At 43.0% G+C, this 18,103-nt stretch overlaps 1 protein-coding gene across 1 annotated transcript in view; it reads right to left on the bottom strand.

Moving 5' to 3' along the window:
- Window positions 1-334: 334 nt before the first annotated feature.
- The window catches only part of amacr (alpha-methylacyl-CoA racemase), a 58,136-nt gene continuing 40,367 nt past the window's right edge, over window positions 335-18,103 (bottom strand). Inside the window, exons 5-6 of the mRNA XM_064942362.1 lie at window positions 4,725-4,911; window positions 335-1,629 (exon numbers count right to left, since the gene is read on the bottom strand). Coding sequence (XP_064798434.1) covers window positions 1,220-1,629; window positions 4,725-4,911 — 597 coding nt within the window. The 3' untranslated portion in view covers window positions 335-1,219. The remainder of the gene's footprint in view (window positions 1,630-4,724; window positions 4,912-18,103) is intronic.

The raw sequence follows: 18,103 nt of genomic DNA on the forward strand, positions 1-18,103 counted from the left end.
TAGATACATTGTGTTCCAGAGTTAAAAATACCAATGAGTGAGGGCTAGGTACGGTCACGTGCTAGACTACTTTGAGTGGAGGAAGGAAACATTCTTATAAATGTGGTCCATCACGATTAGATGAATTATGCTAGAAAAGTGAAGGGGTCTGAATACTTTCTGAATGTACTGTGTGTGTGTCAATATGCCGTAAATGACATTCCTGATTTAAAGCGCTGTATCTATAGCTTTGGGTGATACTTCAATTATCAAATGTAATTCTAGGTTTCTGAACATCATGCATTCAATTGATCTAATAGCTGTACTACAAAATAAAATAAAAAAGAAACATCTCTTTAATTGAAGCATTTTAATACAAATTGTCAAGAAATATTATTAATGGGGTGCCCATCCATCTTTGAAAACATTCAAGATAAAATACAGGCATTTCAGTCAATAGCTGAGAATAATTTCTCACCATATTTATAGAATTACAAAAACTATTCAGAGGCACATTATGACACATTAATGTATTCGGTACTGGTACTCCTTGTATATACCCTCATTGTTTTTTATTGTGTTACTATTTCTTTATTTAGAAAATATTTGTCTTACTTTTTAACTATGCATTGTTGGGAATGGGATCGTAAGTAAGCATTCCATTGTAAAGCCTACACCTGCTGTATTCGGCGAATGTGACCAATAACATTTTACTTGATCATGTAAAAAAATCATCACAAACCCTTGGATACAGATAATAACTGATATGAAAGAGTACTTACAGTCAAGGGTCATCATTCTCTCCGCCTCCTCTATCTCACTCTAGTAATGACTGACATATTGTCATTGCTATCTAGCTATCAACATAATTACATCAATTACAATTAAGTGCTTACAGTCCAAACACATACAAAGGCGACAGGGCTTGCAGTTGGTGGAAGACGTTCCACTGAAGCAATTATTGCATGTAAGAGGGAAGCCATTACTACAAACACCAGTAAGTTACATATAATAATAACAATTATATGAATGAATTGCATTGGCAGTGTGATTTATCCAAGGGCTCCAAGTACTTAATGATTGAATAGCTAATCCATCCAGCATGGCACACCATGTATCAAAGACGGTTGTCCAACTTATAAACACTAAAGTGTACATTGGAGAGCCGGGGTGTTTTTCTTAAAGAAGGACAAAGGGACGGAGGGAAGAGGAGAGAGGCAGGAGAAGAAGAAAGGCCTGGCTACAACCGTGCTTTGGCTACGTTACACTCAATAATACCAGCTGAGAGCAACTGGTCTACCTCTGCTAGTTTGAAGCCAAACTCCTCTAGAACGGGGCGTGTGTGTTCCCCTATAATGGGGTCCTGGGCCAGGCAGGGGTCAGCAGGGGTACGGGACAGGACAGGTGCGGGGCTCGGAGTCACCTCCCCCTGGGCGTCCCTGTGGAAGGAGGCCCTCTCCTGGTTATGGGGGTGGGAGATCACTTCGTCCAGGGAGAGTACGGGAGTCACACAGGCATCCTTTCCGTCGAACACGTGACCCCACTCCTCCTGTGTCTTAGTCGCAAACTGCTTAGTGAAGATCTGCCTCACCACTGGCCAATCAGAGAAGCTCATCTGGGGAGGAAGGTTGGCAGCATCTAATCCCAGGCCTAGAAAAGGTGATATACAAATGATGAGATATGAGTAACACAGAGATATGGATGCAGTCGAGGAAATAGGTTCCCACACGATGTGGCAAAGTCAAAGAATTAGCTACATCTTAAAACATTAGATAGATTTTTTTAAAGTTAAGGTAAGATTTAAAATCAGATATTAAGAACAGAAGTTGTAAAAAATAGTTGGGGTTTATAACTTTGCCACTTGCCCAGATCGTGAAAATAGTTGGGGTTTATGACTTTGCAACCTGCCCAGATCGTGAAAATAGTTGGGGTTTATGACTTTGCAACCTGCCCAGATAGTGAAAATAGTTGGGGTTTACAGTGCCTTGCGAAAGTATTCGGCCCCCTTGAACTTTGCGACCTTTTGCCACATTTCAGGCTTCAAACATAAAGATATACAACTGTATTTTTTTGTGAAGAATCAACAACAAGTGGGACACAATCATGAAGTGGAACGACATTTATTGGATATTTCAAACTTTTTTAACAAATCAAAAACTGAAAAATTGGGCGTGCAAAATTATTCAGCCCCTTTACTTTCAGTGCAGCAAACTCTCTCCAGAAGTTCAGTGAGGATCTCTGAATGATCCAATGTTGACCTAAATGACTAATGATGATAAATACAATCCACCTGTGTGTAATCAAGTCTCCGTATAAATGCACATGCACTGTGATAGTCTCAGAGGTCCGTTAAAAGCGCAGAGAGCATCATGAAGAACAAGGAACACACCAGGCAGGACCGAGATACTGTTGTGAAGAAAAAGCCGGATTTGGATACAAAAAGATTTCCCAAGCTTTAAACATCCCAAGGAGCACTGTGCAAGCGATAATATTGAAATGGAAGGAGTATCAAACCACTGCAAATCTACCAAGACCTGGCCGTCCCTCTAAACTTTCAGCTCATACAAGGAGAAGACTGATCAGAGATGCAGCCAAGAGGCCCATGATCACTCTGGATGAACTGCAGAGATCTACAGCTGAGGTGGGAGACTCTGTCCATAGGACAACAATCAGTCATATATTGCACAAATCTGGCCTTTATGGAAGAGTGGAAAGAAGAAAGCCATTTCTTAAAGATATCCATAAAAAGTGTCGTTTAAAGTTTGCCACAAGCCACCTGGAGACACGCCAAACATGTGGAAAAAGGTGCTCTGGTCAGATGAAACCAAAATTGAACTTTTTGGCAACAATGCAAAACATTATGTTTGGCGTAAAAGCAACACAGCTCATCACCCTGACCACACCATCCCCACTGTCAAACATGGTGGTGGCAGCATCATGGTTTGGGCCTGCTTTTCTTCAGCAGGGACAGGGAAGATGGTTAAAATTGATGGGAAGATGGATGGAGCCAAATACAGGACCATTCTGGAAGAAAACCTGATGGAGTCTGCAAAAGACCTGAGACTGGGACGGAGAATTGTCTTCCAACAAGACAATGATCCAAAACATAAAGTAAAATCTACAATGGAATGGTTCAAAAATAAACATATCCAGGTGTTAGAATGGCCAAGTCAAAGTCCAGACCTGAATCCAATCGAGAATCTGTGGAAAGAACTGAAAACTGCTGTTCACAAAAGCTCTCCATCCAATCTCACTGAGCTCGAGCCGTTTTGCAAGGAGGAATGGGAAAAAAATTCAGTCTCTCGATGTGCAAAACTGATAGACATACCCCAAGCGACTTACAGCTGTAATCGCTGCAAAAGGTGGCGCTACAAACTATTAACTTAAGGGGGCTGAATAATTTTGCACGCCCAATTTTTCAGTTTTTGATTTGTTAAAAAAGTTTGAAATATCCAATAAATGTCGTTCCACTTCATGATTGTGTCCCACTTGTTGTTGATTCTTCACAAAAAAATACAGTTTTATATCTTTATGTTTGAAGCCTGAAATGTGGCAAAAGGTCGCAAAGTTCAAGGGGGTTGAATACTTTCGCAAGGCACTGTATGACTTTGCCACTTGCCCAGATAGTGAAAATAGTTGGGGTTTATGACTTTGCCACTTGCCCAGATAGTGACGACAGGAAAGAGAAGTAATATCTATTCAAACCCATTCCATATGTAATGAACAAGCACCCATCAATGTTTGACATTACAGAAAGGTTAAATCACTGATATTCCTTTTATCTGGCTCAAAAAGAATGGAGTGTCAATTCAAGCTGTGTGAGAATGAGGCACATTATTTTAGAGTTTAGAGAAATCTTTAAACAAACACAAATGCGTTAATCAAGAGGTGTCCTGTGGGTATTTACAGTGTCTACAGAAAATATTCATACCGGTTGACTTATTCCACATTTTCTTGTGTTACAGCCTGAATTTAAATATGTTATTCCCTCACCTATCTACACACAATACCGCATAATGACAACATGTTTCTAGACATCTTGGCAAACTTATTGAAAATGAAATACAGAAATCTCATCACACCCGATTCAATACTTTGTAGAAGCACCTTTGACAGTGATTACTCTAAGAGCTTTCCACACCTGGATTGTGAAACATTTGCCCATTATTCTTTTAAAAATTCTTCACGCTCTGTCAAATTGGTTGTTGATCATTGCTAGACAACCATTTTCAGGTTTTGCTATAGATTTTCAAGCAGATTTAAGTCAAAACTGTAACTCGGGATATTCACCGTCTTCTTGGTAAACAACAGTGTAGATTAGGCCTTGTGTTTTAAAAAAAATCTATTTAATTGATTTGAAATGAAGGCTGTAACACAACAACGTGAATAAGGTAAAGGGTGTGAATATGTTCTGAAGGCTCTGTATCTGTCCAGTTTTTAAACATGGATTTTCACAGCTGCAAGACGGTTACATGAAAAAGAATGGTGTGAGTGTTGTTTGCAGTATCTTGCTGTGCACGATGTTTTTGCGTGTGTGTGTAATATGCATTATACATGACGGACTGTTAGATGTGCTCAGTATGCCAAGGGAGGAAAGGAGGGATAATCTGCAGAGATGCTGATCAGCCTGTCTGGACACAGTTGGGAGAAGCGGTAGAGGAGCAGGAGGAAGGACAAGCAAGAGAGAGAAGCGGGAGAGAAAGAAAATAAGACAATCAGCGAAAGTAAAGTTGAGCAAAACTGACCATGGATGAGTTGGTTATAGAACTGCGTCTCAATAGCCCCGACAGCCATGTATTTCCCATCAGAGGTCTGGTATGTGTCATAGAATGGAGCTCCACTGTCCAGCATGTTCTCCCCGCGCGAGTTGTTCCACATGCCAATACTACGAGATTTCCACACAAACGAGCCGACATAGGCAGCTCCTTCTACCTGGAAATAAGAGGGAATATACTGTTTTACGATTGGCTTACAAACTGTAAACAAAGTTGCACTGATTCCAACATCATCCATGGCCTACATTTCCCTAAACATGTTTAAATCAAATGCTTCAGGGAAAATCTTTAGACCTGTCAATCAACGGATTAAAGGAGACGTTTACCCAAAATCTAAAAACGCTTAAGTGATTCCACACATTGACACTACACTGTACAAAAATCTAAAAACGCTCAAGTGATTCCACACATTGACACTACACTGTACAAAAATCTAAAAACGCTCAAGTGATTCCACACATCGACACTACACTGTACAAAAATATGAAAATGCAACATGGAAAGTGTTGCACTTTTATTTCCTGAGCTGAAATAAAAGATCCCAGGCATTTTCCAAACACACAAAAATCAATTTCTCTCAAATTCTCAGCACAAATGTGGTAGTGAGCTGGAGGCTGACAGCGCTAAGGGAGCATATCTGATGAAGGTTAGTGATAAAAAAGCGAGTAAATGTTTAAGCTTTCAGTTAAACTTGTACAGCATGTCTTACTTTTGTTAGACATAAATAAATTATGTTCATGATATCTTAAAGGGTCATGCAGAAATAGAGGCTTCTGTGCAAGGCAGAGATCAATATTTGAGCTGTTTAAGTGAGAGAGAGCAAGCATGCCCAGAGAAAGAGGGGCAACAAACAGATCGAGAGAGAGACAACAAACAGATCCAGAAAGAGAGGGAGGGACAACAAACAGATCCAGAGAGAGGGAGGGACAACAAACAGATCCAGAGAGAGGGAGGGACAACAAACAGATCCAGAGAGAGAGAGACAACAAACAGATCCAGAGAGAGAGACAACAAACAGATCCAGAGAGAGAGAGAGACAACAAACAGATCCAGAGAGAGAGAGAGGCAACAAACAGATCCATAGAGAGGGAGGGACAACAAACAGATCCATAGAGAGGGAGGGACAACAAACAGATCCATAGAGAGAGGGAGGGAGAACAAACAGATCCAGAGAGAGAGGGAGAGACAACAAACAGATCCAGAGAGAGAGGGAGAGACAACAAACAGATCCAGAGAGAGAGGGAGGGACAACAAACAGATCCAGAGAGAGAGGGAGGGACAACAAACAGATCCAGAGAGAGAGGGAGAGACAACAAACAGATCCAGAGAGAGAGGGACAACAAACAGATCCAGAGAAAGAGGGACAACAAACAGATCCAGAGAAAGAGGGACAACAAACAGATCCAGAGAGAGAAGGAGGGACAACAAACAGATCCAGAGAGAGAGGGACAACAAACAGATCCAGAGAGAGAGGAAGAACAAACAGATCCAGAGAAAAAGGGACAACAAATAGATCCAGAGAGAGAAGGAGGGACAACAAACAGATCTAGAGAGAGAGGAAGAACAAACAGATCCAGAGAATGAGGGAGGGACAACAAACAGATCCAGAGAATGAGGGAGGGACAACAAACAGAGCCAGAGAGGGAGAACAAACAGATCCAGAGAGGGAGGGACAACAAACAGATCCAGAGAGAGAGGAACAACAAACAGATCCAGAGAGAGAGGGACAACAAACAGATCCAGAGAGAGAGGGACAACAAACAGATCCAGAGAGAGAGGGACAACAAACAGATCCAGAGAGGAAGGGACAACAAACAGATCCAGAGAGGAAGGGACAACAAACAGATCCAGAGAGGGAGAACAAACAGATCCAGAGAGGGAGGGACAATATACAGATCCAGAGAGAGAGGAACAATATACAGATCCAGAGAGAGAGGAACAACAAACAGATCCAGAGAGAGAGGGAGAACAAACAGATCCAGAGAGAGAGGGAGGGACAACAAACAGATCCAGAGAGAGACGGACAACAAACAGATCCAGAGAGGGAGGGACAACAAACAGATCCAGAGAGGGAGGGAGGGAAAACAAACAGATCCAGAGAGAGAGAGAGGGACAACAAACAGATCCAGAGAGAGAGGGAGGGACAACAAACAGATCCAGAGAGAGAGGAACAACAAACAGATCCAGAGAGAGAGGGACAACAAACAGATCCAGAGAGGGAGAACAAACAGATCCAGAGAGGGAGAACAAACAGATCCAGAGAGGGAGGGACAATATACAGATCCAGAGAGAGGAACAATATACAGATCCAGAGAGAGAGGAACAACAAACAGATCCAGAGAGAGAGGAACAACAAACAGATCCAGAGAGAGAGGGACAACAAACAGATCCAGAGAGAGAGAGACAACAAACACATCCAGAGAGGGAGGGACAACAAACAGATCCAGAGAGAGAGGGACAACAAACAGATCCAGAGAAAGAGGGACAACAAACAGATCCAGAGAAAGAGGGAGGGACAACAAACAGACCTAGAGAGGGAGGGACAACAAACAGATCCAGAGAAAGAGACAACAAACAGATCCAGAGAAAGAGACAACAAACAGATCCAGGGAGAGAGGGACAGCAAACAGATCCAGAGAGAGAGGAAGAACAAACAGATCCAGAGAAGGAGGGACAACAAACAGATCCAGAGAGGGAGGGATAACAAACAGATCCAGAGAGAGAGAGACAACAAACAGATCCAGAGAGAGAGGGAGGGACAACAAACAGATCCAGAGAGAGAGGGAGGGACAACAAACAGATCCAGAGAGAGAGGGAGGGACAACAAACAGATCCAGAGAGAGAGGGAGGGACAACAAACAGATCCAGAGAGAGAGGGACAACAAACAGATCCAGAGAGAGAGGGACAACAAACAGATCCAGAGAGAGAGGGACAACAAACAGATCCAGAGAGAGAGAGACAACAAACAGATCCAGAGAGAGAGAGACAACAAACAGATCCAGAGAGGGAGGGACAACAAACAGATCCAGAGAGAGAGGGAGGGACAACAAACAGATCCAGAGAGAGAGGGAGGGACAACAAACAGATCCAGAGAGAGAGGGAGAACAAACAGATCCAGAGAAATAAATTAATCAAGCCCCTGCAGCAACTCCTTCCAGAAATGAGAGCGATTTAGGTGACACTGGGCCCAGACAAGTGAAGCTGAAGTTTTGGTACATTAAAAAGTGCATTTCAGCACTGCTGGTTTGAAATATACAAAATTGGGTAGCGTACTCTGTCCACAAAAACGCAGCATTCTGCTTTCCATTTTCTTCGGTAAACATGAGATGGCACACATACACAGAGACAGTGTTGTGGCATGGCAAAGCTACCAGGTAACTTGCAAAGGTACAATTATCCATCAAATGTGATGTCTCGATCTCCAGAATCTCAGAATGACAAGATTGAATGCTGTGCTCTAGAGATTACAGACACCATAGTCTCTGAGAAAGTCTGGAATGTATACCATTATGGTGGATGAGGTCAGGGATGGGCCGTCTGAACAGTTAGCTCTGTGTGTAAGATATGTGACAGAGAGGACAGTTAAGGAGCGTTTAGCACTAGCAGAAATCAAGTCATTTGATGCAGCTCCAAATGAGTCGGGTAGCAGGCCTAAAGTGTGTTGACCTATGATGGGGGTTGCAGGCCTAAAGTGTGTTGACCTATGATGGGGGTTGCAGGCCTAAAGTGTGTTGACCTATGATGGGGGTTGCAGGCCTAAAGTGTGTTGACCTATGATGGGGGTAGCAGGCCTAAAGTGCACAGACCTATGATGGGGGTAGCAGGCCTAAAGTGCACAGACCTATGATGGGGGTAGCAGGCCTAAAGTGCACAGACCTATGATGGGGGTAGCAGGCCTAAAGTGCACAGACCTATGATGGGGGTAGCAGGCCTAAAGTGCACAGACCTATGATGGGGGTAGCAGGCCTAAAGTGCACAGACCTATGATGGGGGTAGCAGGCCTAAAGTGCACAGACCTATGATGGGGGTAGCAGGCCTAAAGTGCACAGACCTATGATGGGGGTAGCAGGCCTAAAGTGCACAGACCTATGATGGGGTAGCAGGCCTAAAGTGCACAGACCTATGATGGGGGTAGCAGGCCTAAAGTGCGTTGACCTATGATGGGGGTAGCAGGCCTAAAGTGCGTTGACCTATGATGGGGGTAGCAGGCCTAAAGTGCGTTGACCTATGATGGGGGTAGCAGGCCTAAAGTGCGTTGACCTATGATGGGGGTAGCAGGCCTAAAGTGCGTTGACCTATGATGGGGGTAGCAGGCCTAAAGTGCGTTGACCTATGATGGGGGTAGCAGGCCTAAAGTGCGTTGACCTATGATGGGGGTAGCAGGCCTAAAGTGCGTTGACCTATGATGGGGGTAGCAGGCCTAAAGTGCGTTGACCTATGATGGGGGTAGCAGGCCTAAAGTGCACAGACCTATGATGGGGGTAGCAGGCCTAAAGTGCGTTGACCTATGATGGGGGTAGCAGGCCTAAAGTGCGTTGACCTATGATGGGGGTAGCAGGCCTAAAGTGCACAGACCTATGATGGGGGTAGCAGGCCTAAAGTGCGTTGACCTATGATGGGGGTAGCAGGCCTAAAGTGCGTTGACCTATGATGGGGGTAGCAGGCCTAAAGTGCGTTGACCTATGACGGGGTAGCAGGCCTAAAGTGCACAGACCTATGATGGGGGTAGCAGGCCTAAAGTGCACAGACCTATGATGGGGGTAGCAGGCCTAAAGTGCGTTAACCTATGATGGGGGTAGCAGGCCTAAAGTGCGTTAACCTATGATGGGGGTAGCAGGCCTAAAGTGCACAGACCTATGATGGGGGTAGCAGGCCTAAAGTGCACAGACCTATGATGGGGGTAGCAGGCCTAAAGTGCACAGACCTATGATGGGGGTAGCAGGCCTAAAGTGCACAGACCTATGATGGGGGTAGCAGGCCTAAAGTGCACAGACTTATGATGGGGGTAGCAGGCCTAAGGTGCACAGACCTATGATGGGGGTAGCAGGCCTAAAGTGCACAGACCTATGATGGGGGTAGCAGGCCTAAAGTGCACAGACCTATGATGGGGGTAGCAGGCCTAAAGTACGTTGACCTATGATGGGGGTAGCAGGCCTAAAGTGCGTTAACCTGTTGAAACTCTGGGGGCGCTATATCATTTTTGGATAAAAAGACGTGCCCGTTTTAAGCGCAATATTTTGTCACAAAAAGATGCTCGACTATGCATATAATTGGTAGCTTTGGAAAGAAAACACTCTGACGTGTCCAGAACTGCAAAGATATTCTCTGTGCGTGCCCTAGAACGTGAGCTACAGGCAAAACCAAGAGGAGACGGCATCCAGGAAATGAGCAGGATTTTTGAGGCTCTGTTTTCCATTGTCTCCTTATATGGCTGTGAATGCGAGAGGAGTAAGTCTGCCCTTTCTGTCATTTCCCCAAGGTGTCTGCAGCATTGTGACGTATTTGTAGACATATCATTGGAAGATTGACCATAAGAGACCACATTTGATTTGATTTGATTTACCAGGTGTCCGCCCGGTGTCCTGCGCCGAAATTGGTGCGCAAAAGTCAGCTGCAAGTATTTTTCCACAGAATTCAGAGAAGAATGCAGGCTTCCACGAACGATATATCAATGAAGAGATATGTGAAAAAACACCTTGAGGATTGATTCCAAACAACGTTTGCCATGTTTCGGTCGATATTATGGAGTTAATTCGGAAAAAGTTTGACGTTGTAGGTGACTGAATTTTCGGTTCGTTTCGGTAGCCAAATGTGATGTACAAAACGGAGCGATTTCTCCTACACACAGACGCTTTCAGGAAAAACTGCACATTTGCTATGTAACTGAGAGTCTCCTCATTGAAAACATCTGAAGCTCTTCAAAGGTAAATGATTTTATTTATTTGGTTATCTGGTTTTTGTGAAAATGTTGCGTGCTAAATGCTACTCAAAATGCTAAGCTAGCTTAGCATACTCTTACACAAATTAGTCAATTGCTATGGTTCAAAAGCATATTTTGAAAATCTGAGATGACAGTGTTGTTAAGAAAAGGCTAAGCTTGAGAGTAGGCGCATTATTTTCATTTTATTTGCGGTTTTCAGAAATCGTTAACGTTGCGTTATGCTAATGAGCCTGAGGCTTTAGTCACGATCCCGGATCCGGGATGGGGAGTTTCAAGAGGTTTTAATCTATGATGGGGGTAGCAGGCCTAAAGTGCGTTAATCTATGATGGGGGTAGCAGGCCTAAAGTGCATTGCACAGAACTATGATGGTGCAACTGTCATGAGTGGGTCCAAAGGAGGTGTGCAGCACATTTCAGAGTGCTGCATCCAGAGGCAATTTATGTACATTGCTATGCTCATGAGCTGAACTTGTACAACTCTCAAACACTCGCTGGGCATGCCAGCTGCGGTCCAGAAATGCAGTCCTGGACAATTTAACTGCTATTTTTGATTGTCTATCTGCCATTGGATCCCCCACGGCTATTGGTCTAAGAGCAAAGCTTCATCAGTTCTCCACCGAGTATTTCCTACTGATGTTTCAGTCTCATCTTTCTGTAACTGAGGGACGACACAAGTTCCTCCAGAAAGAGACTGTAGACCTGGCAGAAGCTCGTTTCAGCAAACAAGCTGCATGTGACACACTGATAGGCAAACGCACAGATGCATTTGCCACAGAACTTTTTAACAGAACCAAAGCACTCAGTGAAATTCACAATATTCCAGAGGCAGATGCAGCAAGAAAGCACAAACAAAGGAAAATGAGAGATTTTGTGGTGGAGACCTCCTTGGGTTTAGGCACAGAATTGTCATGTTCCCAAACAATGAAAACAGAGTTGTTGCTCCCCTGCTTGGACAGAGTGGTTTGTGAGCTTGACCATCTATTCTCGACTGTAGATGCAGGTCTGCTCAAAAGGCATACAGGCATGCAGCCCCAACTCAAAAAAACATCCTAGATACATCATGCTTAACGGAGTTTGCCAAGCACCACGGTATTGATGTTAAAAACAGAAGAGATGTTGGTGGCCAGAAACTTTCTTGCCCGGAAAAGAGAGGCTGGACGTCCTCCCAAAGTTATGCTTGTTGTGCATAACCTCCTGGATGATGATGTATCCTTCTCTGAAGGAAATTATTCAGGTTGCCCTCACAATTCCTGTGAGCTGCTGCTCCTGTGAAAGGTCCTTTAGTGCACTGCGCCGGCTCCAACCCTGGTTGCGTAAGACAATGGGTCCGAAAAGGCTTGCAGCCATGTCCATTGAGGATGAAGTACGTGGGCCACTAAGCGACAATAGTGTTAATGACCTGCATATCACTCACAGTATTTTGGCTACATAGTACAGCCATCTTTGTGCCTTTTGTTGGTGTTGGATGGACGCAGGGTTTTGAAAAAATTTCTAAATATGCTGTGTCCGTCTCGCAATGGAGCCTTCAACCGCAAGAGGGCGTTGCGTATGGCATATCGCAGGTAAAGTTAGCTAAGAAAAGTGGATGAAGAGATGGCAGCAACAGCAAGCTGGTGTTTGGTCCCTGGCTTCACTTTATACACGAAATAGGGAAGCCGGCACCAAATTTGACTCTTTTCAGATAAAAGATACAGAGAGATTGTCGAAGATTGTTTGGTAACAATTGGATGCAGTAAATATGATGTAAATACTTCTGCAGCCACCCTCGCATCGCTGCATGTGTACAGCAAGCACTTCAGCCATGATGTATATGAACGAGATATGAAATCTGAAGTGATGGGGAGAAAAAACCAAAGGACACAGCTGTTGCTACTGTAATTCCATGAAATGGATCTGGCCGGGGACCCCTTTCGTGATAGCAAATTCATCAGGGACCCCCTCATTATCAAAACACAACTCAAGTGAGATAAAAAAAATAAGAGTTATACTATGACATTTGGCAATGCACAGTTTGACGAACCAAGTCTTGGGCCCTGGGAAGGAACATTTAAAAAAAGGCCCATCTCTTATGAAAATGTTGCTGCTTTAAAGCTAATATCCTGCAATTCTACACATTTTGCCATGAGGACAGAGATAAACCTTTGCAGTTTTGAAACTTAAATTACAGTGCATTTATGTTAAAAGAAATGCAATTTTGGGGGGAATACAAGAAGTATTGAGTTGAAAAGTGCATAGAATCGGTATAGTACTGTGGATCCCATATCCCTGTGAGCCTCCCATGCCCATGTTGCCCAGGGTTAAGAACATACAATACAATGTTATTCTAAAATGTATTACACCATCAACTTTCTCCACGGATCCCTTGGCCAAAATTAGTCTAAATCTGTCATTGTTGGTGATATTCACCCCAATTATAATTATTTTTAAACTAGATTTTGAGATCTGGCCGTGGACCCCCTGCAGTACAGTGGACCCCACTTTGAGAACCCCTGCTATTCAGGTTATCATATGTGTCACCTTACATTGCAGAATAGAATTAACAAAAAACATTGTGATAAATAAACATAGGCTATACAGTGTTTGGACGAATGTGCAAACATAAACCCACTAAGGGTCCCTCTCATAGAGGTTAATGATAAGAGATCATTCAATAAAGTAAAGTTTAGCTATTTACTCATTTGGCCCAGCTGGAACAGGGTTGGGTCTCCAAATAGTTTTTGACGCATGGACTCCCCCCCAGGACATTTATGTGGGCTGCAAAATCCCTTTGTTTGCAAAAGCAAACTAACTGCTCTTCATCATCATCATCATCATGTTCCTCCATTTCCATAACTATTGTAGTCACATATTCAATTTCTCTGCAACGCAAATATTCCTTGGGTATGTGTTGGGGCTGTGGTCCAGCTGCTGCGGCGGCCATCTGAAGCTCAATTTGCCTCAATTATTGGTCCGAATACTCAGGCTCAAATAAATACGGGTTGACGACACCATCATTGTCCCTCCAGTAGTTTTCTTGATCACTCGCAAGTATTTTGTCGCCAGACATATTTGTAGGCTGTTGTTAACTTTGCATAAATAATGTGTAACGATGTCATCACTTCTCTGCCCGAAAAAACGTACATCTTTGAATAAGGGCATAACGTGCTGTTTCTACGTAGCAGGGATTCCCTCGAGAGGGTCCATGTGCAGTTGTTACCCATCTCCACTGCTATGGCAGTCGGCTACATAACATAACAATATAAAAGAATCACAAATGTTTAAAAAAGGTGGAAAAGTACACATTCCCTGACTCAAAACGGATATTACTTTTAACAAAAATAGGTAATTTGACCGTATGCTTTCAATAAAACAATGAATTTGCCCACACTTCGTGGATTTCTGAATCATGAATTCACTGGCAATGGAGCTGAGCGAGTCCTGCATACAGCAATGCCACGAGTCACGTGACCCGTTTTTGCAGCTGTTTCAGTACAGCACTAGAGAGAGAGAGAGAGGAGGGGGGACCTCCACTGAATTAGTTTCAATGTATGGAACTATTTGAGAGTTTCTGGATTTTGGGTGAACTTCTCCTTTAAATATTAGTCTTTAAAAACATAATTAGCTGTCGGTAGAGAGACGCTGGCACTCTATTGCAGCTGCAAAGAGGGCAATGTGTGAGAGATGGGAGAAAGCTGAGATGGGAGAAAGCAGAAGGAGGGACGAAGGCATCTCGGCTACAGCCAAGACTAGCTAACCTGTTCTCATCCTCCTAGATCTATCCTCTGCCTTCAACACCGTGAACCATCAGATCCTCCTCTCCACTCTCTCAGGGCTGGGCGTCTCAGGCTATGCACACTCCTGAATTGCATCCTATCTGACAGGCCTCTCCTACCAGGTGACGTGGAGAAGATATGTGTCTGCACCACATACTCGCACTACTGATATCCCGCATGGCTGAGTTCTAGGCCCTCTCCTCTTCTCTCTATACACCAAGTCACTTTGATCCGTCATATCCTCACATGGTCTGTCCTATCGTTGCTATGCGGATGACACTCAACTTTTCTCCTTCTGACACCCAGGTGGCGGCACGCATCTCTGCGTGCCTGGCAGAAATCTCAACTTGGATGTCGGCCCACCACCTCAAACTCAAAAACACGGAACTGCTCTTCCTCCTGGGGAAGGCCTGCCTGCTCAAAGACCTCTCCTTCACGGTTGACAACTCCAGTGTCGCCCTCCCATTGTGTAAAGAACCTTAGCGTGACCCTGCACAACACCCTGTCGTTCTCTGCAAACATCAAAGCAGTGACCAGCTCCTGCAGGTTTATTCTCTACAACATCCGTAGAGTATGACCCTATCTCACACAGGAAGCTGCGCAGATCCTAATCCAGGCACTTGTCATCTCCAGTCAGGACTACTGCAACTCAAACTTCCCATGTTCTCTCATGTCACGTAACTTTATTCCATCTTGCATTGCGTTAGTGAACTCTAACTCCACTTGCGACACATTGGGCCTCTTTGCCACTGATTGCCCAACACATTTTTTATCTCACCTTTATTTAACCAGGTAGGCTAATTGAGAACAAGTTCTCATTTACAACTGTGACCTGGCCAAGATAAAGCATAGCAGTGTGAACAGACAACACAGAGTTACACATGGAGTAAACAATAAACAAGTCAATAACACAGAAGAAATAAAAGTTAAATTAAAATAAACAACAAGCTACACACGTGAAGGCTACTGGTTGGGGCTACCAGTCTTTTTATGGTGCGCATGTCATAAAAACTACAATGAAAAGTTTGTTTTGTTAAATAATGTATCCTTGTATGTAAATAGTTGTTTTAACTCAGAAGAAGCCCTTTTAAAGTTAAAATAGGCCTATAATTTTATTTTGTATCAAATATTAATACTCGCACAAGTATTTGAATACTAATGTCCATTTGAATATTCAAATAACCGTGCACATCCCTAGCATTCGGCATTCACATCCCAGTTGTTGGCTTTATGCATTCATTATTATTAATGAATGATTAGCATCCGGCTATTAAATATATCATCATGCCTACTGGGAGAGGCCTCATATTAGTCTCTAGTACTCAGAAATAAGAATAGAATGAGAAATTAATTGTATCTACGTTTGAACCTCACCAGAGTGTTTATTACATCATTTTGGGAAGAACCTTCACAGTCAGCTTACTACATACTGGACTCTAGGGTTCAAAACACAATAAATCGATACAAAAAAATTCAGTCAGTGCCTTTACATTTTGTACCTCAACATATTCTGCATTTACGTCAACTTGGGAATAGCCCAACAGTGACAGCGTTCTTCCTTTTACACAGTGGATGCTTTTAAGCAAAAACCACAATGTGTTTCTGTCATGGCTGTTGAAGGAAGAAGAGGACCAAGGTGCAGCGTGGGGAGCGTACATGGTCTTTTTATTAGACAAGACGCCAAACAAAACAATAAACACTACAAAACAAACCGTGAAGCTAAACGCTATGTGCCATAAACAAAGTCAACTTCCCACAAAGACAGGTGGGAACAGGGCTACCTAAGTATGGTTCTCAGAGACAAGGATAGACAGCTGTCCCTGATTGAGAACCCTACCTGGCCAAAACATAGACATACAAATAATAGAACATAGAATACCCACCCCAAATCACACCCTGACCAAACCAAATAGAGACATAAAAAGGATCTCTAAGGTCAGGGCGTGACAGTTTCGTATGTTTTTGTTGATAGATGTAAATCAACTCATTGAAGGCACATTGACAGTGTAAAGCTATTTCCAGGGCGTTGTTGGCATGCTGGTTAGGTGTCCATTTCTCTAAAAGTTTGTCCACACTACTGGATTATGAAAAAAGCAGGGGACAGATCAAAGTGAAAACCCAGCATGCACCGACACTGAACTGTTTTGTTGGAGTGGCGAATCAGGGAGCTTTTGAGAAATTCTCCTTTGAAACAGCTTCTTTGTGGGTCACAAACCAGAGCCATGCACAAAACACATGCATTTCAAAATTTTGGACCATCAATTAAATCAATTCCTCAAAGGATCAGTAACCATCTCTATGCCAAATGATGTCAGGAACACAGTGCTAAATGTTCAAGAAGCCATCCAAAAGCATTCTAAGCAGTACTTTTCAAATAAAAGCTTGTGTGCATCTTCAGCCTTTTCCCCCAGTATTTTCCTTTGAGTGTGATCAGAAGAGCATCTGCCGTATGGATTTCAATTCCACATATCTTATAGCAACAGGAGTCCAGGAATAAGAAGTTGTTGGTACTTAATCCTCCTGAGTAAAAAAAACATTCATATGAACAATTTTCATATGAACCGTCCATTAATCTTCTCTTACTGGGGCGAATGAGTCAGAGAGAGGATGAGAAGAAAGAATGAGAAGAGGCTAAGGATTAACCGTTCTAGAAAGTGGGGAATCATACAGGCCTCCAGAAAGTATTCATATCACTTGACTCATTCCACATTTTGTTGTGTTACAGGCCGAATTCCAAAATGGATTAAATTGTTTTTTCTCACCCATCTACACACACTACCCCGTAATGAAATGTGTGCAAATGTATTGAAAATTAAATACAAAAATCAAATTTACATAAGTATTCACACCCCTGAGTCTTTACTTTGTAGAAGCACTTTTTGGCTAAGTCGAAGAGATTTCCACACTTGGATTGTGCAACATTTGCCCATTATTCTTTTGAAAATTCTACAAGCTCTGCCAAATTGGTTGTGGATCATCGCTAGAGAACCATTTTCAGATCTGGCCATAGATTTTCAAGTAGGGAGAGGGGTGGTCAACCGTGCTCGTAATTGATTTAGGCTTGTCCAAAATTGTTTATTTGGGGTATCAGGTTGATTGTGGAGGTCTGCACACAAAATAATTGAAGGTAATTTACTCTACAAATGCATTGAGATTCCGATCTGTCATTAACATGCCTCTCGCGACAAAAGCTCCAGCTGAAATGTCATTGCCAGAGTCCATAAATGAAATTGTGTAATGAAGCATGTGGAACTATATGAAGCAATGGTCTAAAGCCATTGTTTTACAAGTTGGATTGTACAACACTGAATGAAGGTTTGAAAGGATGAAGTGTCTGGTTTTGTGTTTATTTTGTCTACAACCCAGAATGAAGAGTTTGAAAATGTCTGTGGTTTTATGCGTCGATTTTGTTTACTTACTCCTTCGATAGTTTACAGTAATAACCAAATGAATGAAATGTTATGATTATTATCACAGAGTAAGTGATAAGAGGGAATGTGATGGAACATTTTATGTTTGTGCTTTTCTAATAACCAATTTCTGTGTTCATGCAAGTGACTGAACGTGCCTGGGAGCAATCCTCCCTATCAGTGAGGTATTGGTCGGTCACATACATGAACCAAACATTAATAATGAATGAATTATGAATAAGCTA

Source organism: Oncorhynchus masou, chromosome 28, assembly GCF_036934945.1.
Source record: "Oncorhynchus masou masou isolate Uvic2021 chromosome 28, UVic_Omas_1.1, whole genome shotgun sequence".
Taxonomy (NCBI): domain Eukaryota; kingdom Metazoa; phylum Chordata; class Actinopteri; order Salmoniformes; family Salmonidae; genus Oncorhynchus; species Oncorhynchus masou.